General features: G+C 38.3%; 1 protein-coding gene across 2 annotated transcripts in view; it reads right to left on the bottom strand.

Moving 5' to 3' along the window:
• ZC3H12B (zinc finger CCCH-type containing 12B) overlaps window positions 1–27,360 on the bottom strand; it is an 82,148-nt gene that overhangs the window by 28,582 nt on the left and 26,206 nt on the right. For both annotated transcript variants that reach the window (XM_008051840.2, XM_021709483.1), the window contains exon 2: window positions 18,302–19,065. In XM_008051840.2, the coding sequence (XP_008050031.1) occupies window positions 18,302–18,909 (608 nt within the window). In that variant the 5' untranslated portion in view covers window positions 18,910–19,065. The remainder of the gene's footprint in view (window positions 1–18,301; window positions 19,066–27,360) is intronic.

Below are 27,360 nucleotides of genomic sequence, written 5' to 3'. Positions count from 1 at the left end.
GCTATTGTGAATAGGATTGTGCTTTTTATTTGGTTCTCCGCCTGCTTCTTGTTGGTGTAGAGGAATGCAACTGTCTTTTGCACAGGCATGTTTTTGACATTCTCTTGGATTTTCAAGGTATAAGATCATATCATCAGCAAAGAGGGATAACTTGACTTCATCTTTTCCTATTTGGATACCCCTGATTTTCTTCTCTTGTCTAATTGCCTGAGCTAGGACTTCCAACACAATATTGAACAAGAGGGATGAGAGTGGGCAGGCTTGTCTTGTTCCAGTTTTCAAGGGAAATTATTCTAGTTTCTGATCATTTAGCAATATGCTAGCTGTGGCTTTATTGTAGATGGCACTTACTATTTTGAGGTATGTTCCTTCTATACCTAGATGTTTGAGGGTTTTTATTTAGAAGCGATGCTGGATTTGATCAAAAGCTTTTTTCTGCATCTACTGAGATAATCATGTGGTTCTTTCTTTTACATCTGTTGATGTATTTAATGACTTTATGGTCTTGTGAATGTTGAACCAGCCCTGCATCTTGGGGATGAAGTCTTCTTGGTCAGGGTGGATGATATTTGAGATGTGTTTTTGGATCTGATTTGTTAGAATCTTGTTGAGAATTTTTTCCATCTACGTTCATAAGGGATATTGGCCTGTAGTCCTTTTTCTTTGTTGGAACTTTACCCGGTTTGTGTATCAGTGTAATGTTAGCTTTGTAAAATTATTTGGGGAGAATTCCATCTTTTTCAATTGCCTGGAATACTTTCAATAGGATTGGTATCAGCTCCTCCTTGTACGTTTTGTAGAATTCTGCTGGAAAGTCATCTGATCCAGGGCTTTTTTTTTTGTAGGCAGTTTTCATATGACAGAGTACTTATTTGTTTTTTAAGTTTAAAGACGTGGGGTACAATACAGGACTAGATATATAAGTGGTCATTGTACAGGTAAAGTTTGGGCCTCTTTTTGGTCCCCACTTCGCCTGGTTTGAGATCAGTTGCCCTTATTGATGTTATGTGGCCCCCTCCTTCCCCTGGTAGTGTCCCACTACTGCCAATCCTTTTTAAATAGTATTATGGTAAATGTTCAGGGTCCGCTTATGAGTGAGAGCATGTGGTACCCAGTTCTTTGTTTCTGTGATAGATCACTGAGTATTATAGACTCTAAATCCATCCAAATTTTTGTGCAGTCCATATGTTTGTCCTTCTTTATGGCTGCATAATATTCCATCACATACATGTACCACACTTTTAAATCCCATCAAGTTTCAATGGGTAGCATTGTTGGTTCCATAATTTTGCTATTGTGACTAGTGCTGCAATAAGCATGTGTGTGCAGGTATCATTTTTGTAGAATTATTTGAGTTCCTCCAGGTATATTCTCAGTAGAGAAATATGATGGATCATATGGAAGGCCAATTTCTACTTCTTTTATAAATTGCCACACTGTTTTCCATAGAGGTTGAACTAGTTTGCATCCCACCCACAGTGTAGAAGCCTATCCTTTTCTCTGCATTTTCACCAGCATCTGTTATTTTTTGTTTTATTAATCAAGGCCATCCTTACTGGAGTTAGGTATTATCTCAATGTGGTTTTAATTTGAATTTTTCTGATGATTAGTGAGGCTGAGCATTTTTTTTCATGTGTCTGTTGGCTGGTTATATGTCCTCTTTTCAGAAGTGTCTATACAGGTCTTTTGCTCACTTTTTATTTTATTTTTATTTATTTAGTTTTTGGGGTGGTTTTTATCTTTAGGATGTATTTATTATTAGTGCTTTCAATTTATCAAGTCATTAAGATTGTTTATGGAAATGTTTTCTCAATATTTATACATCATTCTATGAGAACACCTAATTACAATTTATTTGGCCAACTCTCCAACCAATCTTGTAACACTGAAGAGTTATTTCCAATTAAAAAATTATAACATAAAGATAATTGAATAGACATACTTAAGTCTATGCACTGTTTCTTTTTTTTTTTTTTTTTACCTGTTTGAGGTGAATGTGTGAACATTCTTCTTTTGAAGTGTACAATGCTGTCATTTTTAATAGTCACATACACCTGTGCCCTTTTCAGAATGAAGGTCTGGAACATTCTGTCACCACCAAAAATGCTGTGGACCTTTCACAGTGATTCTCCATTGACACAAGGCACTGATTTTTTACTTTGTATTTTCTTCATCAATTATAAACAAATTAAAAAATAAAATATTCTCATAGTTCAAAGTTCAAAATGTACAAAAAAGCAATTCCTTTTGCTCACTTTTTAATGGGGCTTTTTTTTTTTTTCCTTTTGGCACATTTCAGTTCCTTGTAGATCCTGGATGTTAGGCCTGTGTCAGATATGCAGTTGGCAAATATTTTTTTCTCATTCTGTGAGCTGTGTCCTTGCTTTCTTGATGGTTTCCTTTGCTTTACAGAAGCTTTTTAGTTTGATGAGGTCCCACTTATCTCATCTCTTAATGCATGGAATTTGGATATCTTCATCAGGAATTGTTGCCAATTCTGATTTTTGTAAGGGTGTCATCTGTATTTTTTTTTAAGATTCTCAAAACTGAGGTTTTATTTTAGGTCTTTGATCTATTTGGAGTTGATTTTTTGTGTGTGGTGGTAGATAGCGGTCCTGTTTCATTCTTCTGCGTGTAGTCAGCCAGTTTTCCTGGCATCATTTACTGAATAGGTTCTCCTCTCCACAGTGGTTGTTGGTGGAGACTTTTTTGAAGACAAGTTAGTTGAGAAATTGAGGTTTTGTTTCTAGAATATCTATCCTCTTCCATTGGCCTATATGCCTGTTCTTGTACCAGTACCAGGCTGCTTTGATTAGTTTAGCCTTATAGTAGAGATTAAAGTTCGTAAGTATGATACCTCTGACTTTGTCTCTTTTGCTGAGGAATGTTTTGGGTATTTGTGGTCATTTATATTTCTACATGAATTCTTGTATTGTTATTTCCATGTCTGAGAAGAATGATGTTGGTAATTTCATGGGTATTGCGTTGAATCTGTAGATTGTCTTTGGTAGGATGGACATCTTAACAATGTTGATTCTTTCAATCCATGAGCATGAAATATTTTTCCATTTGTTTGTGTCATCTTTGACTTCTTTGAGCAGTGTTTTGTGGTTTTCGTTCTAAAGGTCTTTCATTTCTCTGGTTAGGAAGATGCTAAAGTATTTCCTTTTTTGTGGCTACTGTGAATGGGATTGTGTTTTTTATTTGGTTCCTTGTCTGTTTGTTGGTGGTATATAAGAATGCAACTGCGTTTGCATGTTTATTTTATACCCTGAGACTTTTCCAACATTGTTTATCAGCACAGGGATGTTTTTGACAGTTTCTCTTGGATTTTTGAGGTATAGGATCATATTGTCAGCAAAGAGGGATAATAACTTTTTCTTTTCCAATTTGGATACCCTTGATTTCCTTTTCTTGTCTGATTGCTTTAGCTAGGACTTCCAACACTATGTTGAACAGGAGGGGTGAACGTGAGCATTGTTTTCTTGTTCTGATTTTCAGGGGAAATGCTTCCAATTTCTGCCTGTTTAGCAATATGTTGGCTGTGGGTTTAATATAGATGGCCCTTACTATTTTGAGGTGTGTTCCTTCTATGCCTAGGTGTTCAAGGGATTTTATTAAGAAGGGATGCTAGATTTTATCAAAAGATTTTTCTGCATCTAATGATATAATCATGTGGTTCTTGTTTTTACATCTGTTGATATATTTAATTCGATTTGTGATTTTAGGGATGAAGCCTGCTTGGTCATGGTGGATGATTTTTGAGATTTTTGAGATGTTGGATCCAATTTGCTAGAATCTTGCTGAGAATTTATGCATCTATGTTCATCAGGGATGTTGGCTGTAGTTCTCTTTCTTTGTTAGATCTTTATCTGGCTTGGGTATCAGTGTGATATTAGCTTCATAAAATGATTTGGGGACAGTTCTGTCTTTCTTGATTACCTGGAATACTTTCAATAAGATTGGTATCAGCTCTTCTTTGTATATTTTGTAGAATTCCACTGGAAATTCATCTTGTCTAGGGTCTTTTTTTTTTAAAGATACGTTTCTTACAGTGGAATCAATTTCCTGAGTTTTTACTCTTCTATTTAGGATCTCAATTTCTTGTTTCAACTGTGAGAGGTTGTTTGAGGCGAGAAAGTTTTCCATTTCATTCAAGTTATCAAGTCTGTTTCCATATAGATGTGCATAGTAATCTCTGATAATCTTTTGTATTTCTTTGGGGTCAGTTGTGCCTTGATCTTTTGCATTTATACTTCTTGGTCCATTTCTGGCTAGAGATCCATCAATCTTGTTTATCTTTTCAAAGAACCAGTTTTTTGTTTTGCTGATTTTTTTAATGGTACTTTTTCCTCTAGGTTCTTTTACTTTGGTGATCTGGATTCTTCTGGTGAAGTTAGGGTTTTGATGGTCTTGTCTTTCCAGCTCCCTCAGGTGATTTGTTATGCTTGTTAACTTGTGAGCTTTCCATTTTCTTGATATGTGTTCATAGAGATATAAATTCCCCTTTTAGCACTGATTTTATGGCATCCCAGAGGTTTTGGTAAGAAGTCTCTTTGTTTTCATTTGTTTCCAGGAATATTTTAATATCTGTTTAGATTTTTGTGTTGACTCATGAGTTGTTCAGCATCATGTTTTCTAGTGTCCATGTCTTTGTGGGTTTGGGTGAATTTTGTGGTGGTGATATTTATTTTTATTACACTGTGGTCTGAGAAGGTGGACAGCAGTGTTTTGATCATGTGAAATTTGTTTATGCTCGATTTATGGCTGAGGATGTGGTTGATCTTGGAGTACGTACATGTGGTGATGAGTAGAATGTATATTCTGTGGTTGCTGGGTAGAGTGTTCTGTAGGTATCTACTAAGTCCATTTGGTGAAGTGTCAAGTTGAGGCTCCAGGTCTCTTTTTTGATTTTTTGCTTTGATGACCTATCTAGGGTTGTTAGTGGTATATTTAAGTCCCTATCTATGATAGTGTTTGAGTCAATATCTTTTTTTAGTTTACCTAGTAGCTGCTTTATAAAAGCTGGTGCTCTGTGTTTGGTGCATATATATTTAGGATTGGTATTTCCTGTTGATGGATAGAACCATTTATCATTTTGTAGTATTCTTCCATATCTTTTAAAATTTTTGATACTATAAATGTTGTTTTGTATGATATTAAGATTGCAGCTCTTGCCTTCTTTTGTGATATGTTCACCTGAAAGTTTGTTTTCCATCCTCTAAGTTTGAATCTGTGGGTGTCTTTGTGGTGAGATGAGCCAGTAAATTACTGGGTCATGTGTTTTTATCCAGTTTTTCATTCTATGCCTTTTCAGTGGTGTATTTAGTCCATTCACGTTCTGGATGATTATTGAAATGTGAGAGTTTGTCCTTGTCATAATGCTTTTATAAGGCTGCTTTGTTTTCATTTAACTTTTGCGTTCATATATGTGTGTGTTTTCACTTTTGTGGGTATGTTGTATGCTCTGCTGCTTTTGTGTTTGTTTGTGATCTTGTGAAGTATATGGTCTATCTTTTGTTTCTTTTTCCTTCTGTCCATAGCAGCTTTTTAACTATCCTCTGTAGAGCTGCTCTGGAAGCAGCATATTCTTTTAAGGAATTGAATGTCTGGGAAGGATTTTAATTCTCTATTGTGGATGAAGCTTACTTTGGCTGGGTAGGAAATTCTTGGTTGAAATTGGTTTTACACCTGTTAATTTGATAAATTATGTTTACAGATTGATGAATGTTGAACTAGCACTGCTTCCAGGAATGAAGCCCACCTCTTCATGATGGATTTTCCTTGAAATGTGTTGCTAGAATCTTGTTGAGAATTTTTGCATCTATGTTCATCAGAGAAATTGGCCTGGAGTTCTCTTTCCTTGTTGGGTCTTTGTCAATTTGGAGTATCAGGATATTGACTTCTTAGAATGAGCTGGGGCGAATTCCTTCCTTTTTGATTGCCTGGAATACTTTTATAGGATGGGCATCAGCTTTTCCTTGTACATTTAGTAGAACTCAGCTGAGAAACCATCTGGCTCAGGGCTCTTTATTTGGTGGGAAGGTTTCTTATAACTGGGTCACTTTGTGGGATTATTATTGGTCTGCTGAGGGTCTTAATTTCTTCCTGTTTCAAACTTGGGAGGTTATGTGATGCCAGAAAATCTCCCATTTCGTCTAGATTTTCTAGTTAATTTGCATACAGATGTTCACAGTAACCTCTGATAATCTTTTGAATTTTTTCTGTCAGTTGTGACATCACCTTTTTGTATTTCAAATTGTGTTTATTTAGACAGTCTCTCCTTTTTTAAAAGTCAGTCTGGCCATGGGACTGGCAATCTTTTTTATCCTTTCAAAGAACCAGTTTTTTGTCTCATTGACATTTTCTATGATTTTTTTTTTTTTTGGCTTCTATTTCCTGCACTTGTGACTCTGTTTTAGTAATTTGAATTTTTCTACTAAATTTAGAATTTAATTGTTCTTGCCTCTCTAACTTCCTTAGGAGTGATATGAGGCTGTTTACTTAAGATCTTTCTATTTTCTGGATGTGTGTGTGTGTGTGTGTGTGTGTGTGTGTGTGTGTGTGTGATGTCATAACTTCTCTCAACACTGATTTCATGGTATCACAGAGGTTATGATATGTTGTTTCTCTGTTTTCATTTGTTTTTGAGATTCTTTTAATTTTTTCCTTGTTTTTGAGATTCTTTTAATTTTTTCATGCTTCTGAATGACTTTTGAGTTTACACGGCAATCAAGGAAAAAAATTAAAAGAATTCAAATTACTAAAACAGAGTCCACTGTGGTCATTGCATATGCTTGGTATTATTTCACTCTTTTGAAATATTTTCACACTTGGTTTATGCCTAAGAATGTGATCAGTCTTGGAGTATGTTCCATGTGTTAACGAGTAGAATGCATACTCTGTGGTTGTTAGGTGATGTGTTCTATAGATGTCTATTAGGTCTAATTGGTTGGGTGTTAAGGTTCCAGATTTCTTTGTTGGTTTTTTTTGCCTTGATGATCTGTTTAAGACTGTTAGTGAGGTATTAAAGTCTCTGACTATGATTGTGTGGACGTCTGTGTCTTCTCTCATTTTAAGTAGCAACTGTTTTATAAATCTGGGTGTTCCTATGTTGAATTCATATATATTTAAGATAGATACTTCTTGCTGGTACTTTGAGCATTTTATCATTATGTAGTATCCTTCTATCTCCTTTTTAAACTTTTATTGGTTTGAAGGCTGTTTTGTCTGATATAAGAAGAGTTACCCTTGCTCTTATTCGTTTTCCATTTGCCTGGAAAATCTTCCTTTGGCCTCCTACCATGAGCCTATGGGTGTCCTTTGAAGTGAGACTGGTTTCCTAGAGGCAGAAGAATGTTGGATCATGTTTCTTTTTCAGGTTCACTAGTCTATATCTTTTAAGTGGTATGCTCAGTCCAATTCCAGTTAATAATTGATATGTGATGGTTTATCCTTCTCATAATGTTCTTAAGAGGTTGCTTTGTTTCTTTTTTCTTTTTTTCTTTTAGGTTTTGTGGTTGATCTGTATGATCTGTTATCTCTGTGCTTGCCTGTGCCTTTGCCATGGGTAGAACTGTTCTTTTGTTTCTGTGCTCAGAACTTTCTTACATGTTTCCTGAAGGGCAGGTCTGGAGGTGGTATAAGTTGTTAGGGATTAAATGTCTGGGAAGGATTTTAATTCGCTTTCATTGATGAGGCTTGGCTTGGAGAGGTAGAAAATTCTTGGCTAGAATTGCTTTTCTTTAAGAACACTGAGAGAGGCATGGAAAATGGCAGCTGAGCCAGTCAGACTATGTGAGTCTCAGTGTGACTGAGTGAGTGTATGGAAAATTTTGTGTATGTGCTGATGAGTGAGTGGGTGTGTGAGTGGCTGATTGAGTGAGGGCTAGGGAGCTAGTGGCCAGGGCTCTCCTGGTGCAGCAGCTGGTGCCACAGCTGGTGGGTTGGACCCTAGTGACTCTCAGGATGCAGAAGCCAAGTGTCATTATTTCAAAATCAACAGAACCCTTTCTGGGAAGAAAATGCTTGGAGAGAATGACTAAGTGGGGGCTTGTGAGCAAGTGGCCAGTGCCCTGGTGCAACAGCTGGTGCTGCAGCTTCTCTGCTTGGTCTCTGACTCTTCCCAGATTGCAGAAGTCAAGCACCACATTTTTTTTTGAGTTGGAGTCTCACTCTATCGCCCAGACTAGAGTGCAGTGGCTGCTCCCAGCCACTGCAGCCTCGACCTGCTGGGCTCCGGCGATCCTTCTGCCTCAGCCTTCCAATTAGCCAGAATTACAAGCATGTGCTACCACGCCCGGCTGATTTTTTGATTTATTGTAGAGATGAGGTCTTGCTGCCCAGGCGGGTCTCGAACCCACAGGCTCAGGCAATCCACTCACCTCAGCCTCCCAAAGGTGCGGGATTACAGGCTGAGCCACCGACCCTGGCTGCACCACAGTTTTTTTAAACAGACAAAAGTTTTCCCGTGAAGAAGTGGCAGGCAGAGATTACCGCCTCAGGCTTTGCCTCACCAGTGCAGTAGGAGAGACTGCTGGCTCCTGAATTTGCCTCACCACTTCAGCACCTGTCCAGGGTGCTGTGGAGGGAGCTCAGCAGAGGCTGTTGAGGGAGCTCAGAGGCAGAGTTCTACCAGAGAGGTCAAGAGAGGCACCCTGTCACCATCTTGAAGGCAGGGCAGGAAAGTGCTCCAACTTGCTCACCACAGAGCAACAGACCTATCTCTGTGACTAGTGGATCAACTACTCAGGGGTTGATCATAACCAGAGGGAATATCCTGAAAGCACAAATTTCGGAGGAACCTGATGAGTACTGAGTTCCAGGCGTTCCATCCCCTACCCTGATCCAGCTGTGGGACAAAGGGCATGGCCACAAAAGAATGAGGAAAAACTTCCAAGAGATCAGTGGTAAGTCTGGGGCTGACCCAAACCCCCTCCTCTACAGCAAGCCTCTGAATATCAAACCCACACAGCTGGGCCATGACTGAGAGGGACAAACCCAGGCAGAGCCTGGAAATCAGTTGCAATAGGAGAACTCCATTTCTCCTGGCTAGGGTACCCCCCCATGTCTACATACCTGGGGAAGAGACAATCCTACACCTCCCCACCAGAGGATATCTCCCTGACCATATGAGAGTGTGAGGGGAAGACTGCAGGCCCACCCACCTCCACTGCCCCTCTTCCTTCCTTGTTCTGGACTCTAGGGAGAGAGTGAAAGAGGTGGAAGTGCTGCAGGAGAGATCAGACTAGAGGAACAATTACAGAGTCTGCCATGAGAGGGCAGGTTTTTTTAATTTTTAATTTTTTAACTAAAATTATTTTTTGCCAGTTTATTAGTTCATCTACTTTTAAATATTTTACTTTTGTGCATGAATTTGTATGTGAGGGTCTGATCTGCATGCCCCCAATTTTTTTCTTTTCTTTTTATGTTTCTTTCTTCTTTTGTTTGTTGTTTTCTGTTTACGTGTGTATGTGAATGATTGAGTGTTCATCTTTTAATTTTGTTGTTGTTTTTGGTTTGTTTTTGCTCTTTTGTTCTTCTGCTTTTTTAAATTTTCATTTTTTATAGTTTAAGGTGTGTGTCAATATATGTGTGAGGGTTCGACCTGAATTTCTTTCTTTTCTGGTCTTTCTGTTTTTATTCTGCATTCACTTTGTGCTAGGTGTGTGCATGGTCAGTTTTCTTGGGGTTTTTTTTTATTGTTCTTTGCTTTGTTTCACTTTGTTGTTATTCCAGTTTGTTTTGGGGTGTGCATGTGCTCAACTGCTTTTTTGCATTGGTTTCCACTTTGCATCATCATATAGAATGGTGGTGGGAAGTGAGTCTCAGGGAACACATACCACAATCAGTGATCATTGCAATTTGCAAGTAGTTTCTGAATCCTAGCTCCCTATCCCCTACTTTATTCAACACTCAAAAACTAAAAAAGACAGCAAGGCTTCCCACCCACCATCATATTTCAAAATAGAACAAATACAGAGCCCAGATCAGGGAAGAATAGAGAGCTGAGCAAACATCAGAAGGGAAAGCTTCTCCCACTGACACTGAAAAACACAACTAAAGAGAAAAACAAGAGATCTGTCATGAATGAGGAAAAACCAAAGGAAGATCACAGGTAATTTCATGTGTACCAAAGAGAAAATTCCTGAGAAATCAGACCTTGGAGCCCAAACAATGGAAGTCACCAATGATTGGCTCCAGAATATGTCAGGGATTAGGAAATGGATGGAAAAAGTGAATGAGGCTCAAGAAAGACAAGGTGCAACACTGAAAGCACTAGTAACAGAGATTTTGGCAATAAAAAATTTCATCCCGGGTATAAATAACAAGATGACAAGCAAGGAAACCAGAATTAATCTAGTTGAAGAAAGAATCTCAAAACTTGAAGACCAAAACATGGAATTAACCCAATCCATAAAAAACATAGAAAAAAGACTCAGAAAGATAGAACAAAGCCTACAAGAGAAGTGTGATTATATCAAGAGGCTAAACCTACACCTGATTGGTATCCCAGAAGAAGAAAGGGAAATGGAGAACAACTTGGAGAAGTATTCCAGGAGGTAATCCAAGGAAACTTTCCCCATCTCACCAGAGATGTGATCAGCCAAGCAAAGAGATACAGAGAACCATCACAAGACATCAAATTAGAAGACCAACTCCTAGACACATAGTAATTCACCTACACAAAGTAGGCAGAAAAGAAAAAAATCCTAAAGGCAGCAAGGGAGAAAGATCAGACTATCCACCAGGGAAAAACAATCAGAATATCAGCAGATCTATCAGTAGAAACACTACAAGCAAGAAGAGAATGGAGTCCAATATTCAAAGTCTTCAAAGAGAAATAATTTGAACCAAAAAATTCCTAAACAGTGAAGCTCAGCTTCATTAGTGCTGGAAAATGAAAATCCTTCCCAGACATCCAATCCCTAAGAGATTATGCAGCTTCCAGACCAGCTCTACAGGAGACACTTAAAAAGATATTAAGCACAGTAGAAAGAAAAACAAAAGAATGACCACACACTTCCCAAGAGAACAGCAGAGCACAGAATCAACAGAGAATACAGTGCAACAAAAAACTTGAAGACACACACATTAACCCCAAAGCTAAAAGAAAACAAGCAAACAGAGAAAAAACTGTATCAGAACCTCATGACAGGGATAAACAATCACATTTCAATCATCAGCCTGAATGTGAATTGACTAAATGCACCACTGAAAAGACACAGAATGGCAAACTGGATAAGAAACCATGAACAAATTATTTGCTGCATCCAGGAAATTCATCTCACCACAAGGGATGCACACACACTAAAAGTTAAAGAATGGAAAATGAGTCCAGGCAAATGGATCACAAAAGAAGGCAGGAGTCGTGATCTTAATATCAGACAAAAAACCTTTAAGCTATCAAAAATTTAAAAAGTTACAAAAGGACACTACATAATGATAAAAGGTTCAATCCGTCAACAACAAATATCCATCCTAAACATACATGCATCCAACATAGGAGCACCAGCATTTATAAAGCAACTACTAAGTAAACAAAAAAGAGATATTGACTGTAACACTATTACAGCAGGGAACTTGAATACCCCTCTAACAGCCCTAAATAGATCTTCGAGGCAAAAAATCAACAAGGAGATTCAGAACCTAAATTTAACATTTCCAAATGGACTTAATAGATACCTACAGATTATTCCACCTAACAACCACAGAATATACATTCTACTCATCACCACATGGAACGTATTCCAAGATCAATCATATCCTAGGCCATACATTAAGCATAAACAAATTCCATAAGGTCGAAATATTGCCATGAACCTTCTCAGACCAGAGTGTAATAAAAACAAATATCAACAACAACAAAATTTCCCCAAAGTCCACAAAGACATGTACACTGAATAGCATGATGCTGACCAACTACTAGTAGATGCTGACCAACTACTGGGTCAATGCTAAAAACAAAGCAAAAATTAAAAGATTCCTGGAAACAAATGAAATTGAAGAAACATCTTACCAAAACCTCTGGGATACCATGAAATCAGTTCTAAGAGGGGAATTTATATCTCCATGAGCACACATCAAGAAAATGGAAAGATCACAAGTTGAAAGCCTAAAAAATCACCTAAGGGAGCTGGAAAAAGAAGACCACCAAAACCCAAATTTTAGCAGAGTAATCCAAATCACCAAAATAAGAACCAAAATATGGGACATAGAAGAAACTTCTCAGAACAGAGTATAACAATATCATAGAAGAACATCATAGAAAACATCAACAAAACAAAAAGCTGGCTCTTTGAAAGAATTAACAAGATTGATGGACCCCTAGACAAAATAACCAAGAAAAAGAAAAAAAATGCCCAAATAAACACAATCAGAAATACAAAAGATCACATCAAAACTGACCCTGAAGCAATACAAAAGATTATCAGAGATTACTATGTATACCTATATGGAAACAAACTTGATAACCTAAATGAAATGGAGGACTTTCTGACATCTCACAAACTCCCCAGGTTGAAACAAGAAGATACTGAGACACTAAATAGACCAATAACAACCCAAGAAATTGACTCTGTTATAAAAAAACTATGTACAAAAAAAAGTCCTGAACTGGATGGCTTTCCAGCAGAATTCTACAAAACGTACAAGGAGGAGCTGATTCCAACCCTACTGAAAGTATTCCAGGCAATTGAGAAAGATGGAATTCTCCCCAAATCATTTGATGAAGCTAACATCACACTGATACCCAAACTGGGTAAAGATCCAACAAAAAAAGAGAACTACAGGCCAATATTCCTTATGAACATAGAAGCAAAAATTCTCAACAAGATTCTAGCAAATCAAATCTAAAAATACATCTAAAAAATCATCCACCATGACCAAGTAGGCTACATCCCCAGGATGCAGGGCTGGTTCAACATTTGCAAGACTATAAATGTAATTAAATACACCAACAGATGTTAAAACCAAGAACCACATGATTATATCATTAGATGCAGAAAAAGCTTTTGATAAAAATCCAGCATCCTTTCTTGATAAAAACCCTAAAACACCAAGGTATAGAAGAAACATACCTCAAAATAGTAAGTGCCTTTTATGATAAACCCACTGCCAACATATTGCTAAGTGGACAGAAATTGGAAATAATCCTCCTGAAAACTGGAAGAAGACAAGGCTGCCCACTCTCACTCCTCTTGTTCAACATTGTTTTGGAAGTCCTAGCTAGGGCAATTAGACAAGAGAAGGAAATCAGGGGTATCCAAATAGGAAAAGAGGAAGTCATGTTATCCCTCTTTGCTGATGATATGATCCTATACCTTGATAATCCATGAGAATCTGCCAAAAACTTGCTTGCATTGAAAAAGAACTTTGCCAAAGTCTCAGGGTATAAAATAAATGTGTAAAAGGCAGTTGCATTCCTATACACCAACAACAAACAGGCAGAGACCCAAATAAAAAGCAAATCCCATTCACAACACACACACACACACACACACACACACACACACACACACACATGAAATACTTCGGCATCTTCCTAACCAGAGAAGTGAAAAACCTTTACAATGATAACTACAAAACACTACTCAAAGAAATCCAAGAAGACACAAACAAAAACATATTCTATCCTCATGGATAGGAGAAATCAACATTGTTAAGATGTCCATCCTATCAAAGGCAATCTACAGATTCAATGCAATACCCATTAAGTTACAAACATCATTCTTCTCAGACCTGCAGATGAAAATACAGAAATTCATATGAAAACACAGAAATTCATATGAAAACATAAATAACCATGAATAGCCAAAACAATCCTTAGCAAAAGAAACAAAGCAAGAGGTATCACACTTCCAGACTTCAAAATTTACTATAAGGCTACAGTAATCAAAACAGCCTGTTATTGGTACAAGAACAGGAATATAGACCAAAGGAACAGGATAGAGATTCTGGAAGCAAAGCCTCAATTTCTCAACCAACTCATCTTTAACAAAGCCTCCAACAACCACCACTGGGGAAAGGAGAACCTAATCAGTAAATGGTGCTGGAAAAATGGCTGATCACATGCAGAATATTCAAATAGAACCCCTACCTATCACTATACACATAAGTTAACTCTAAATGGATCAAAGACCTAAATGTAAAACCTCAACTATAAGAATCTTAGAAAACGCAGCAGACACCCTTATGGAAATTGGAACTGGTAACTAGTTTCTGATCAGAACCCTAAGTACTCATAACATAAGAAATAAGATAGACAAGTGGAACCTAATCAAACTGACAAGCTTCTGCAAAGCAAAAGAAACCATCAAGAGAGCAGTGAGACAGTCCACAAATGGGTAAAAATATTTGCCAACTGTATATCTGATAAAGGTTTAACATCTAGGATCTACAAGTAACTCAAATTTGCTGAAAGGAAAAAAACAAATAGCACCATCAAAAAGTGGGCAAAAGACATGAATAGACACCTCTCAAAAGAAGATATATTGGCAGTCAACAGACACATGAAAAAGTGCTCAGCTTCACTAACATCAGAGAAATGCAAATCAAAACCACATTGAGATATCACCTAGCCCCAGTAAGAATGGCCATCATTAATAAAACAAACAACAACAGATGCTGACGAGGATGTGGAGAAAAAGGAGCGCTTCTACACTGCTAGTGGGAATGAAAACTAGTGCAACCTCTTTGGAAGACTGTATGGCGATTTCTGCAAGATCTCAAAATTGATCTTCCATATGACCCAGCAATTCTCCTATTGGGAATATACCTGGAGGAACTCAAATCATTCTACAAAAAAGATACCTGCACACGCATGTTTGTTGCAGCTCTATGCACAATACCAAAAACATGGAACCAATCATGCTGCTCATCGAAGCTGGACTGGATAAAAAAAAAATGTGGTACATATACACAATGGATATATTATGCAAATTATGCACAAAGGATAAACATATGGACTTCACAGCTACTTGGATGGATTTAGAGTCTTTCATACTCAGTGATCTATCACAGAAACAAAGAACAGGGTACCATATTTTCTCACTCATAAGCGGACCTTGAATGATTATCATACTACTATAAGAAAGGGATTGGTAGTAGTGAAAACTGTCAGGGAAGGGAGGGTGGGAGTGGTAGTTGAGGGAAACTGCTAGGGGAGGGAGAGTTACTTCTCATCAACAAGGGTACCTGCATAATCAATGCTTGTATACCTAACCCTGAATTGTACCCCACACCTTTAAAAAAAAGAAAAAAATTCTAAAAATGAAAAGGGCTTTAAAAGAAAAAGAATATTAAGGATTGGAACCCAGTGCCTTCTGGCTTATATGGTTTCTGCTGAGAAGTCTATGAATTCTGATGGGTCTTTCCTGATAGGTGGTCTCTTCCTTCTTTCTAGCTCCCTTTAGGACTTTTTATTTCATGCTTACCTTATGGATACAGATTATTAGGTGTGTTGGGGATGGTCTTCTCATGTAATACCTTGCAGGAGTTCTCTAGATCTCTTGCATTTGGATGGTTGCCTCTCTAGTGAAATAAGGGAAAATTCCTTGGCTAGCCTTTTGGAAGATTTGTTTAATGATATTCTCCCTTCTGTCTCAGGGATTCTAGTCATCCATAAATTTGGTCTCTACACAATCCCATACCTCTCATAGGCTTTGCTCATTCTTTTTGAGTCTTTTTTCCTTGCTTTTGTCAGACTGGGTTAGTTCAATATTTTGGTCCACCAGCTCTGAGATTCTTTCCTCTGCCGGGTCAATTCTGCTGAATAGGTCTGTCATTGTGCTTTGAAATTCCAGGAAGGAATTCTTCATTTTCAGGATTTCAGATAGGACCTTTCCTATATTGACCAGCTCAATTTTTATTTCCTGCAGTGCTTTTGCTGCCTGGATGATCTTTGCTTCCATTTTCTCATGGTTTTCCTTTGTTGTTTTTGCCATCCATAGTCTGAATTCTGTCTGTCATAGGTCATTCTGGAAGGGTTCCATTGTTTGGGGTATGAGAGGAGATTTTGTGGGTGATCTTCTTTAAAACTTTGGGGATTGCTGGTGTTTTATTGCTGGTTCTTCCTTATCTGTGAAGACCAACTCTTCTCTTTTAATTATTTTTTTGTTCTTTTTTGTTGTTGTCATTAAATATAGTTTAGCTGCCCTAGAGATTTTTTGACTGTTTGAAAGAGTTCCCACAGAGAAAGAAAGAGAGTAACCATCAGGTCTGCAGGTGCCTACCTCTCCCCCCTCCCCTGTTTTTTCCAGTCCCACCTCTCCTTTTAGGCAGTGCTCAGAACTCAAAGTAGATGTCTGCCGCAAAGTTTTTCCCACAGCCAGGTCAGTTAGACTGCTTTCCAATCTCGTTATGTGTTCTCTATGGGGATCAGGAGGGTAGATGGGCTCCCTGGCTGCTGTGGCAGTACTGCCAGAATGGCAGCACCATTCATTGCTTAGAAGTGTACAACAGAACCTACCTTTGGGATAAGTGAAGCCAGTAAGTGACTTTTCCTAGTATGAGGACTGACCACCAAGTACTGCCCATGGGGTACATGCTTTCAGGGATTGATTGGCTATAGGCATTCAGAGCTTGGATGGATTTTCAGCTCCATTTGGGCTCTGGCAGCATGCCAGCAGTGTTGTATCCAGACCACCCCTGACTTGGGACTGGAGACCCATGTGGCTGGCGAGAGGAGAACTGTTGCAGACCATGTCACATATAAGGCAGGACTGAAAATCCAATGTAAGCATGTCACATGGTGGGGACGGGCCTCCTGGCTCTGAAATTGGCTGCTGCTTACTCTCTCTCCTCCTCACTCCCTATGTGTCCCAAGAGTCCTCTGTTGGATGTGGGGTGCATCCTCCACCTCAGCCTATTCTAGTTAATGGGGAGGGGGGTGCCACTGCCTTCTGGAATCCTCTTCTTTGGTCTGCTCTGGGAGAGAGGTGCTGGTTGGCTACTACCAGGTGGCCATCTTGTATCTCCCTCCTACTAAGACTTTTTTACTTTGTTTTGGTTGTTTATAGTCTAAGGATTCCATTGAGCCCATCAAACAATGATGGACTCAATAGGAAAGGCTCCTAATCACTGGGAATTTTAAAGTCATGGCTGGATGACAATGCATTTGGAAGATAGAAAGGATTTCTAAAGTTCTCTGGCATGAAGTAAGAAAATGATATGGGAAACTGTGGAATAAAATACAAAGGCACTATTTTGAATTAGTCTCCTAATTTGCTTTAACAAATTATCACACATTTAGTGGCTTAAAATAATACCACTATATTCCCTTACAAGTTCAAGAGGTCAGAAGCCTGAAATCAAGGTGTTGGCAAGCCTATGTTCTTTCTGCAAGCTTAAAGAGAGAATCTGTTTCCTTGCTCTTTCTAGAGGCCACTCACATTTTTGGCTTATAGTCCTTTTCTTACATTACTCCAGCTTCTTGTTTCTGTCACTACATCTCATTCTACTCATTCTAATCCTGTCTCCTCCCTCTAATAAGGACTCCTGTGATTACACTGGGCCCACCTTGATAATCCAGGGTAATCACCCCCATCTCAAGATCCTTAACCACATCTGCAAAGTTCCTTTTATTATATAAGATAACAGGTTTCAGGGATTAAAATGTGGACATCTTTAAGGGACTATCATTCAACCTACCACAGATATTGTAGTTCAGAGACCATCACTGGGATCAGAAAAATTAGGAAGGTCTTTGTGGTGGTAGTGCATCATGAAGGATATGAAGATAAGGAGGAAGTCACCACTAAGTTAGTAAATGACATGAACACAGATAGTGGGGATATAAATCAGCATAATTTACATGGAGACCATTAAAGACACTGAAGTAAATGCAGTTAAGCATGAGAGATGTGATCAAATGGGAATAGGCAAAAGCCAAATCACAAAGAGCCTTAAAGACAGAGAAAGGGATCCAAATTTAGTAGAATAGCAACTGGGAGTTACTGAAAATTTCTAAGTAAGCCCCCAAGTAACATTATAAAAACAATATTTTCATTATGACTAGTCTAACCAAAGCAGGGGTGCGACAGCAGACCGTAAGAGGAACAAAGCTGAATGGCTATGTCTCTGAAGTATCATCACTGACGTCTAAACTGCACTCAGAACATCTAAAAAAAAATGGCAGCAATTTCAAAGGAGAGATAAAATGCAAGAGCAGGATCATTTTAGCTTTTGTCCACCTACAGGAACACAAACCAAAGACAACAACCAAGGGCCTCTTATAGTGATTTCAATTTCTATGAGTTCAGGGAGATTTTTTAAAAAGAGAGAAAAAACATACCAGGCTTACCTCATTGCCACATTACTTCCATCAATGACAACTGGCCTCAAATTGTCACTGTTGTCTATTTCATCTTCAAGAGACAATTCAGGACTTGCAATCTCTTTGGAGTTGGGCCCATGAGGCACTAACAGACTCAAGTTGACTTGCCCTTCTGAATCACCTTTGTTGCCAAGTCTGACAAGCTCAGCCAATACGTCATTAATAAGGGATTCTGGACCCAGCTTGTTTAACACGGATTGAATCTGTTCCTCTGCATAGCCCAACTTTAGAGCAAACTCCATCTTGGCCTGGTATTCCTTCTTCAAGTGAAGCTTACCATCCTGTAAAATGCTGCTCTGGGAAAAGCTTGGACGATCCAGGCAGGGTGATCGACATAGCTGGCGGTGTGGTTTGGAGGGAATCTCCTTTTTCTTCAACTGACCATCCCCAGGTTGGCAGTTCTTATTGTTGTCACTGCTTTTAAGGCTCATCTGTTCGGGATCACTCTCAGAGCTAATCCACTCTTCAGAATCAGCATTGCCTTGCTCTGTACTGTCTTGTTTAGGTTGCTGCTTCTCTACCTTGGAGGCACTCTTCTCCATTTTTGGTGTCTCCACCTCAGCTGTGGCCGTCATCCCGTTCAGCAGGTAGTCAGAGGTCTAATCAGCTCTTTTTCTTTTTAGCTTGTTTGGAATCCACATACAGTGGCATTCCACTGTGGTAAAATGCTGTGGTAGTGATGGTGTAAGAGTCTGCCTGTTTGGTTTGATATGTTCAGATGTTACCAGTCCCTAAAAAGAAACACACATACCACGGTTATGTTTATTAAACTAATGGAAAACAATTTTAGAACACAGAGGATTCTTCCTAAGAAACTACAGGTTCTCTGGCACTGAATTTTTCTGCTTACCATGATTGAACTAACCTTACATTAAAAATGTAGCAACTCTAATTCCCTAGTAATTCTAAGTATAAAAATTTCCGTGGTGGAATTAATACTGTAATTCCCTCACACACAAAATAACAGCTAAAGCTGTCTGCTTATCAAAACAACTTTGAGAAAGACGTATAATGCATTCAGTAAAGTATAGCTCTCCTTGGATAGACTTATTTTCCTTCTTTTTGCCAGGAAGTGTTTCCAGATCTCATATCAGATCCTTGCTAAAGCTGAAATTCACTCCCAAACACATCCTTGCCAGTGATACTCCTTTCAAAACACCAGGAACCCAGTCTACTAGGGAGACTGGAGAGCCATTAAAATTGCTCTCAGACAAACAAGTAGCAGGCTGTAAGGGTATCATATAAAGAGATGTGCTTCAGACAAGAAAGGGGGTGTGTGCACATTTCTGAAGATAGCTGCAACCTCCTTTATTTATTTTAATGGGTAAAAAAAGCCCAACTTGCATGGAGAACCAGAACATATTAAAAAAAAACATTAATAATAGAAGATAATTAGGAAAAAATTTATCTTGAAATCCCTCCTCTCTACTGCTTTATCTATCCTGATGGGTTTCAGGTCTAACATGGTCAAGTGTTTTCTTCTCTTTGAACCTTGGCTTTCTCATGTGTAAAATGAGGATATTGATAGCTACCTCACAAAGTAATTGAAAGAATTGCATAAGATGTGTACAGAAAGAGCTTAGAAAAGTGAAGAAAATACAGCAGGTTCTCAATATACATAAATGAGGCAATAGATACCAACAGCATTTTGGATTTTTTTTTATTTTTTGAGACTGTCAGTGGGGCAAGGTTGTGGACCTGTGAGCACTGATGGACTTTTTAGGCAGCAGCTGTGCTCATTCATCTAAAACCAGACGATCTGGTACCAGTGTACCAGAGATTTCCAGTTCTACCTCAATACCATTTCTACAGAAAAGAAGAAAAGCTGATAACAGTTTGAAGATTGTTATGGATAACTGCATGCCTACTTTAGGAGTCACGTGGAAACACAGTCACACAGAACTAACATCTCAGAACTGACATTCAGACAGCATATAATGATTTCTCTAATGATTATGTCACCACTTGTGACATCAGAAATGCCACTTAATGAATTAGGCAACACATAGACACACATTTCCTTTATATATTTTACATTTACGGTCTGACTTACATTTTATTCTCTTCAAAATAATTTTCAGTGTACATAGGACATTGAAATATTTTCCCTTGTATTTATTCAAAGCTCCAGTCACTTAAAACCAACTGTTTACAGGACTAAATGTATACTTTATTGGCAAATGAGAGGTACCTTTAAAAAACAAATTTGACTCCTTTTAGCTAGTGGACTATAGAATATTTTTTTCATCTAATATTTAGTTCTGTCCAATATGACACTTGGTGTGAACACTTTCACCACGTTTATGTAGAGCTACAATAGCAAATTTAAACTCAGGGAAAATCTCATAAACATAGGAAACCTTCATTAAAATTGCCAGTTACTTTTGTGAAAGTTTCCTACCCGATAACCTAAAGTAGAAAAGAAATAATTGGCTTAGCAGAAATAAACTTGTATTTAATTTTCAAAGCCTTAAGGAAGAAAGTATTAAGAAAAATATTAGTCTTTTGTCCTAAAAACTGTGTGGAGATGCCAGGTGTGTGTGTGTGTGTATACTTTTGTTTTAGAATGCAAACTTCTTAAGACAAGATAGCAAGGATGTCTTCTCATTCAAAATATCAGTCACTGAGTGCCACATACTGTTGTAAGCCCCAGAGTTAGGAAAAGAAACCAAAACTGAGCCTGTCCATGCAAACTATTAAAAAATTGGCTAAAATAGGTAGGAAGTGCTGAAATATGTTCTATAGAGGATAAGCATCTCAATTACAGTTCAAGCTGGAATACTATTGGGAATGAAGGGAATGTTTACTAATAACTATGCAAAAACAATAGGCATAAACTGTGTATGTCCCAGGAAAACCTGGATATATGGTTGGTCACTCAAGTTACTTGCAAATTTCTTTTTTTTAATTTAATCAGTATTTCTTATTATGATATTGTGGGGTACAATTAAGGGTTAGGTATACAAATATGCTTCGTTCAGGCACCCTTGTTGATAAGAGGTGTCTCCCTGTCCCCAGAAAGATATTTACTACCATTAATCCCATCTCCCTTCCCCCCATCGTTTCCCACCACTATAAGTCATTTTCTTATAGTATTACATTGGATGTTCAAGGTCCACTATATGAGTGAGAACATGTGATACTCAGATCTTTGTTTCTGTGAGAGGTCATTCAGTATTATAGACTCTAGTTCCATCCAGGTTGCTGCAAAATTCATGATTTTGTTCTTTTTTATGGCTGTGTAGTATTCCATCATGTATAAATACCACATTTTTTAAATCCAGTCCTCTTTTGATGGACAGCATGGTTGCTTCCAGGTTCTTGCTATTGTGAACAATGCTGTGATAAACATACATGTACAGGTATCTTTTTTATAGAGTGATTTGAGTTCTTCAGGGTATATTTCCAGTAGGGGGATTGCAGTGTCATACAGGAGGTCAATATTTAGAGCTTTTAGGAATTACCACACTGTTTTTCATAGAGGTTACACTAGTTTGCACTCCCACCAACAGTGTAGAAGTGTTCCCTTTTCACCATACCCTCTCCCGCAACTGTTATTTTTTGAATTATTGATAATTGTCATTCTGACTGGAGTTAGGTGGTATCTCAGTGTGGTTTTGATTTGCATCTCCCTGATGATTAGTGAGGTTGAACATTTCTTCATGTGTCTGTTGGCTGCTCGGATGTCTTCCTTTGAGAAGTGTCTGTTCACATCTTTTGCCCATTTTATAATGGAGTTGCTTGTTTTTTTCTTTTCAGCACGTTTGAGTTCCTTGTAGATCCAAGATGTTAAGCCTTTGTCAGACCTGGAGTTGGCAAATACTTTTTCCCAGTCTGTAGGCTGTCTCCCTGCTCTCTTGATGGTTTCTTTGGCTTTGCAGAAGCTTGTCAGTTTAATGAGGTCCCACTTGTCTATCTTCTCTCTCATGGCCTGTGGGTTTTGGGTTTTGTTCAGGAATTGGATGCCAGTTCCAATTTCCATGAGGGTATGTCCTTCATTTTCTAAGGTTCTTATGGTTTGAGGTTTTATATTTAGGTCTCTGATCCATTTAGAGTTAATTTTTGTGTATGAGGATAGATAGGGGTCCTGTTTCAATCTTCTGCATGTGGTCAGCCAGTTTTCCCAGTACCATTTACTGTATAGGTTCTCCTCTCCCCAGTGGTAGGTGGTGGAGGCTTTGTCGAAGATGAGTTGGTTGAGAAATTGAGGTTTTGCTTCTGGAATCTCAATTCTATTCCATTGGTCTATATGCCTTTTCCTGTACCAATACCAATTTGTTTTGATTATTGTAGCTTTATAGTAAAGTTTGAAGTCTGGTAATGTGACACACCACCTGCTTTTTTTTTTTTGCTGAGGATTTTTCTGGCTATTCTTGGTCATTTGTGTTTCCATATGAATTCCTGTATTGTTTTTTCTAGGTCTGAGAAGAATGTTGTGGGTAATTTGATGGGTATTGCATTAAATCTGTAGATTGCCTTAGGTAGGATGGACATCTTCACAATGTTGATTCTTCCAATCCATGAGCATGGGATATTTTTCCACTTGTTTGTGTCATTTTTTTGCTTTCTTTGAGCAGTGTTCTGTAGTTTTCATTTTAAAGGTCTTTCACATCTCTGGTTAGGAAGATGCCAAGGTATTTCATTTCTTTTTGTGGCTATTGTGAATGGAATTGTGCTTTTCATTTGGGTTTCTGTTTGTCTATTATTGGTGTAAAGAAATGCGATTTTCTTTTGCACATTTATTTTATATCCTGAGACTTTGTCAAAGTCCTTTATCAGTGTAAGGAGGTTTTTGACAGGTTCCCTTGGATTTTAAAGGTACACAATCATGTCATCTGCAAAGAGAGATAACTTGACTTCCTCTTTTCCTATTTGGATACCCGTGACTGCCTTCTCTTCTCTGATTGCTCTAGCCAGAACTTCCAATACTATACTGAACAGGAAGGGGAGAGTGGGCATCATTGTATTGTTCCAGTTTTCAGAGGAAATGGTTCCAATTTTTGTCTGTTTAGGAGTATGCTGGCTGTGGGTTTCTCATAGATGGCTTTTACTATTTTGAGGTATGTTCCATGTATGCCTAGATGTTCAAGGGTTTTTATCAAGAAGGGGTGCTGGATTTTATCAAAAGCTTTTTCTGCATCTAATGATATAATCATGTGGTTTTTGTTTTGACATCTGTTGATGTATTTAATTACATTTATGGTTTTATGAATATTGAACCAGCCTTGCATTCCAGGGATGAAGCCTACTTGGTCATGATGGATGATTTTTGAGATGTGTTGTTGAATTCGGTTCGCTAGGATCTTGTTGAGAATTTTAGCATCTATGTTCATCAAAGATATTGGCCTGTAATTCTCTTTCTTTGTTGGGTCTTTGCCTGGCTTGGTTATCAATGTGATGTTAGCTTCGTAAAATGATTTGGGGAGAGTTCCCTCTTTCTCAGTCACCTGGAATACCTTCAGTAGGATTGGTATCAACTCCTCTTTAAATGTCTTGTAGAATTCTGCTGGAAAGCCATCTGGTCCAGGGCTTTCTTTTGTAGGTAGTTTTCTTATTACATAGTCAATTTCCTTGATTGTTATTGGTCAATTTAGATTCTCAATTTCTTCTTGTTTCAATCTAGGCAGGTTGTATGATGAGAGAAAGTCCTCCATTTCCATAAGGTTTTCAAGTCTGTTTCTATACAAGTGTACATAGTAGTCTCTAATGATATTTTGTATTTCTTCAGGATCAGATGTGACTTCATCTTTTGTGTTTCTGATTGTTTTTATTTGGGCTTTTTCTCTCTTTTTCTTGGTCAGCCTAGCTAGGGGACCATCGATCTTGTTTATCCTTTTGAAGAAACAGCTTTTTGTTTCATTGATTTCTTGTATTATCTTTTTGTCTTCTATGTCCTGGATTTGGGCTTTTATTTTGGTGATCTGGATTCTTCTGCTGAAATTAGGGTTTTTGTTGTCTTGCTTTTCCAGCTTCCTTAGGTGACTTGTTAGTCTATTAATTTGTGATCCTTCCATTTTCTTCTTGTGCGTTTGTTGGGATATAAATTCCCCTCTTACTACAGCTTTCTTGGTGTCTCAGAGATTTTGGTAAGATGTTTCTTCATTTTCATTTGTTTCCAGGTATCTTTTAATCTGTGTTTTGATTTCATCATTGACCCAGAAGTTGTTTAGCATCATGCTGTTTAGTGTCCATGTCTTTGTGGGTTTTGGGGGGACCTTGTTGGTGTAAATGTTTATTTTTATTCCACTGTGGTCTGAGAAGGTGCATGGTAAAATTTCAGTCCTTTTAAATTTGCTTATGCTTCATTTATGGCCAAGTATGTGGTCTATCTTAGCATACGTTCCATGCGGTGATGAGTAGAATGTGTATTCTGTGTTCTTTGGATGGAAGGTTCTCTAGGTATCAATTAGGTCCATTTTGTCAAGTGTCACATTGAGGTTTCGGATCTCCTTGCTGATTTTTTGTCCTGATGATCTGTCTAGGGTTGTGAGTGGGGTATTGAAGTCCCCAGTTATGATGGTATTGGAGTCGATATCTTTTTTTAGTTTACCTAGGAGGTGCTTTATGAAAGTTGGCCCTCCTATATTGGGTGCATGCATGTTTAGGATGGATATTTCTTGTTGATGGATTGAACCTTTTATCATTATGTAGTGGCCTTCTGTATCTTTTTTAATTTTTGGTAGCTTAAAGGGTATTTTGTCTGAGATTAAGATCATGACTCCTCTTTTCTTTTGTGTTCCATACGCTTGAAAATCTGTTTTCCACCTCTTACTTTGAGTCTGTGAGTGTCCTTTCTAGTGAGGTGAGTCTATTGAAGCAAATAGATTGCTGCCTGGTGATATTTTATCCATTTTGCCATTCTATGTCTTTTCAGTGGTGCATTTAGTTCATACACATTCAAACTAATTATTGAAATGTGAGAGTTGATCCCTATCATAATGTTCTCACAGAGTTGTTGTTGTTCTTCCTGTTTGTGTGTTGTCTTTCTTTTTGTTTTAGAGTTGGATCACATGTGTTTGTAATCTTTTACCTGTACTCTTCTGAAGAACTGTTGTTCGTTTTTCCTTTTCTTCTGTGTTCAATACTTTCTTAAGTGTTTCTTGTAGAGGTGGTCTGGTGGCAGCGTAGGTTCTTAGAGATTGGATATCTGGGAAAGATTTCAATTCTCTCTCACTGATGAAGCTTAGGTTGGCTGGGTAGGTTATTCTCGGTTGAAATTGTTTATCTTTTAGAATTTTGAAGATAGGGCTCCAAGCTCTCCTAGCCTGGAAGGTTTCTGTAGATAAATCTGCTGTTGTTCTAATTCGTCTTCCCTGGTAGGTAGTCTGACCTTTTTCTCTTGCTGCCTTTAGGAATTTTTCTTTTATATCTACTTTGTTTAGGCAAATTATTATGTGTCTGGGAGTTGGTCTTCTCATTTGTTGTCTTACAGGGGTTCTCTGAATCTCTTGTGTTTGAATTTTTTTTATCACTGATGAGATGAGGGAAGTTTTCTTGAATGATTTCATGAAATGTTTGTTCCAGTGTGGCCTCTGTTTCTCTCTCTGCTTCAGGAAGGCCAATTACTCTTAGGTTCAGTCTCTTGAAGTGACCATTCATCTCTTGAAGGTTTTGTTCTATCTTTTTGAGCTTCTTTTCTATGTTTTTGATAGTTTGTTAGTTCTGTATTTTGGTCTTCGAACTCTAAGATTCTTTCTTCTGCTTGGCTAATTCTGCTTTCCATGTTTGTTAGTTTGTGATTTATTTCCATCACAGTATTCTTTATTGCTGTTATTTCTGACATCAGTTCCTTCCTATTTTCCTCTTTTCTCTCCTCAATTTTTAAAATTCTCTCTATTAATGTCTTGATGTCTGAGTTTGTTGCATGTGACCAGTCATTCTGGGGGTTCTTCATTGCTTGTGTTCCAGAGTCTGTTTTCTCAGTGTCTGACCTCCCAGGGGTATGTGTGAGACCTATGTTCTTCTCTTTTTTTCTTTATTTGCACGTCTTTTTTCCCTCCCTACGTTTTCCTTCCCTCCACGTCACTGTCTTCTTTAATTCTGTTATTCAGGGGCAGAGGGGTTGCTTTTACTTCTGTTTGTTCAATCTCCTATTCTTCTTTATGTTTGCCCTCTTACTTTGTTCAATTCTGGAATTGCACTCTAGGTTGGGGGTGGTCCTTTTTGCAGTTTTGAGATTTACTTAAGGGGGGAGCTCTGATTCAAAATCTGTCTGCAGGTCCTGGTATCCACCGATAGGTATATGGATAATCTGAAACCCACTTCCCACTGCCTTGGAATCTGTCCATGCAGTGGGGCTGTAGGTTTACTCCTTGAAATAAAATGAGGCTAGCAGAGGGAAGAGAATGGAGCAGAGAGTGGGGAAAGAGGGGGATCAAGAGAGAGAGGAATAAGGGGGAAAACAGACGAGTGTACCAACAAATGGAGAGAGAGACCTAAACTGCAACAGATAAAAACAATAGACCATGGCTACAGACTATCCAACTCCTATACAAAAAAAAAACTAAAATATACAATGATGGTAACATCCAAGCTAACCAACCACCTTATTGGTGTGCTATTCCTCTATACAAAGAAATGGTTTACAGAGAGGAGAAAAGAGAAGAAAAGGAAAAGAAAAAAAGGAACAAAACAGCAGGAATAGAATCAAGTCTTTAAACTAACAGAACCAATCAAGTACACTCTGAGATTTTTCGTTTAAGTACAATGTCCTTTCAGCTCTGATTTCTAGCTGTCTTCTCAAGCTGATAAATTTGTTCACAGTTAGGGTCAGTTGCCCCTGGCCTGCTGTGAAGGACAGTTCAGATCACCACTCAGTTCACCACTCAAATCTGGCCTGGGTCTGTTTTTCAAGCTTGTTTTTCCTGTTTCAGTGTTGTTACCTTGAATTGCCAGCAGGTGGTGCTATCTCGCAGCCCCAGAGGAGGTGAAGCTGGACAGGAGTCGGGCAGAGGCTGGAGATGGGAGCCTGCCTCAGGGCACAGGGGAGGAGACCCACGGCCGGCAGAACATCACGATGGCAGCAG

This window comes from Carlito syrichta, unplaced genomic scaffold (genome assembly GCF_000164805.1).
Source record: "Carlito syrichta isolate Samal-C Ts95f unplaced genomic scaffold, Tarsius_syrichta-2.0.1 Scaffold238107, whole genome shotgun sequence".
NCBI classification, from domain to species: domain Eukaryota; kingdom Metazoa; phylum Chordata; class Mammalia; order Primates; family Tarsiidae; genus Carlito; species Carlito syrichta.
This window is presented reverse-complemented; position numbering and strand designations above follow the sequence as displayed.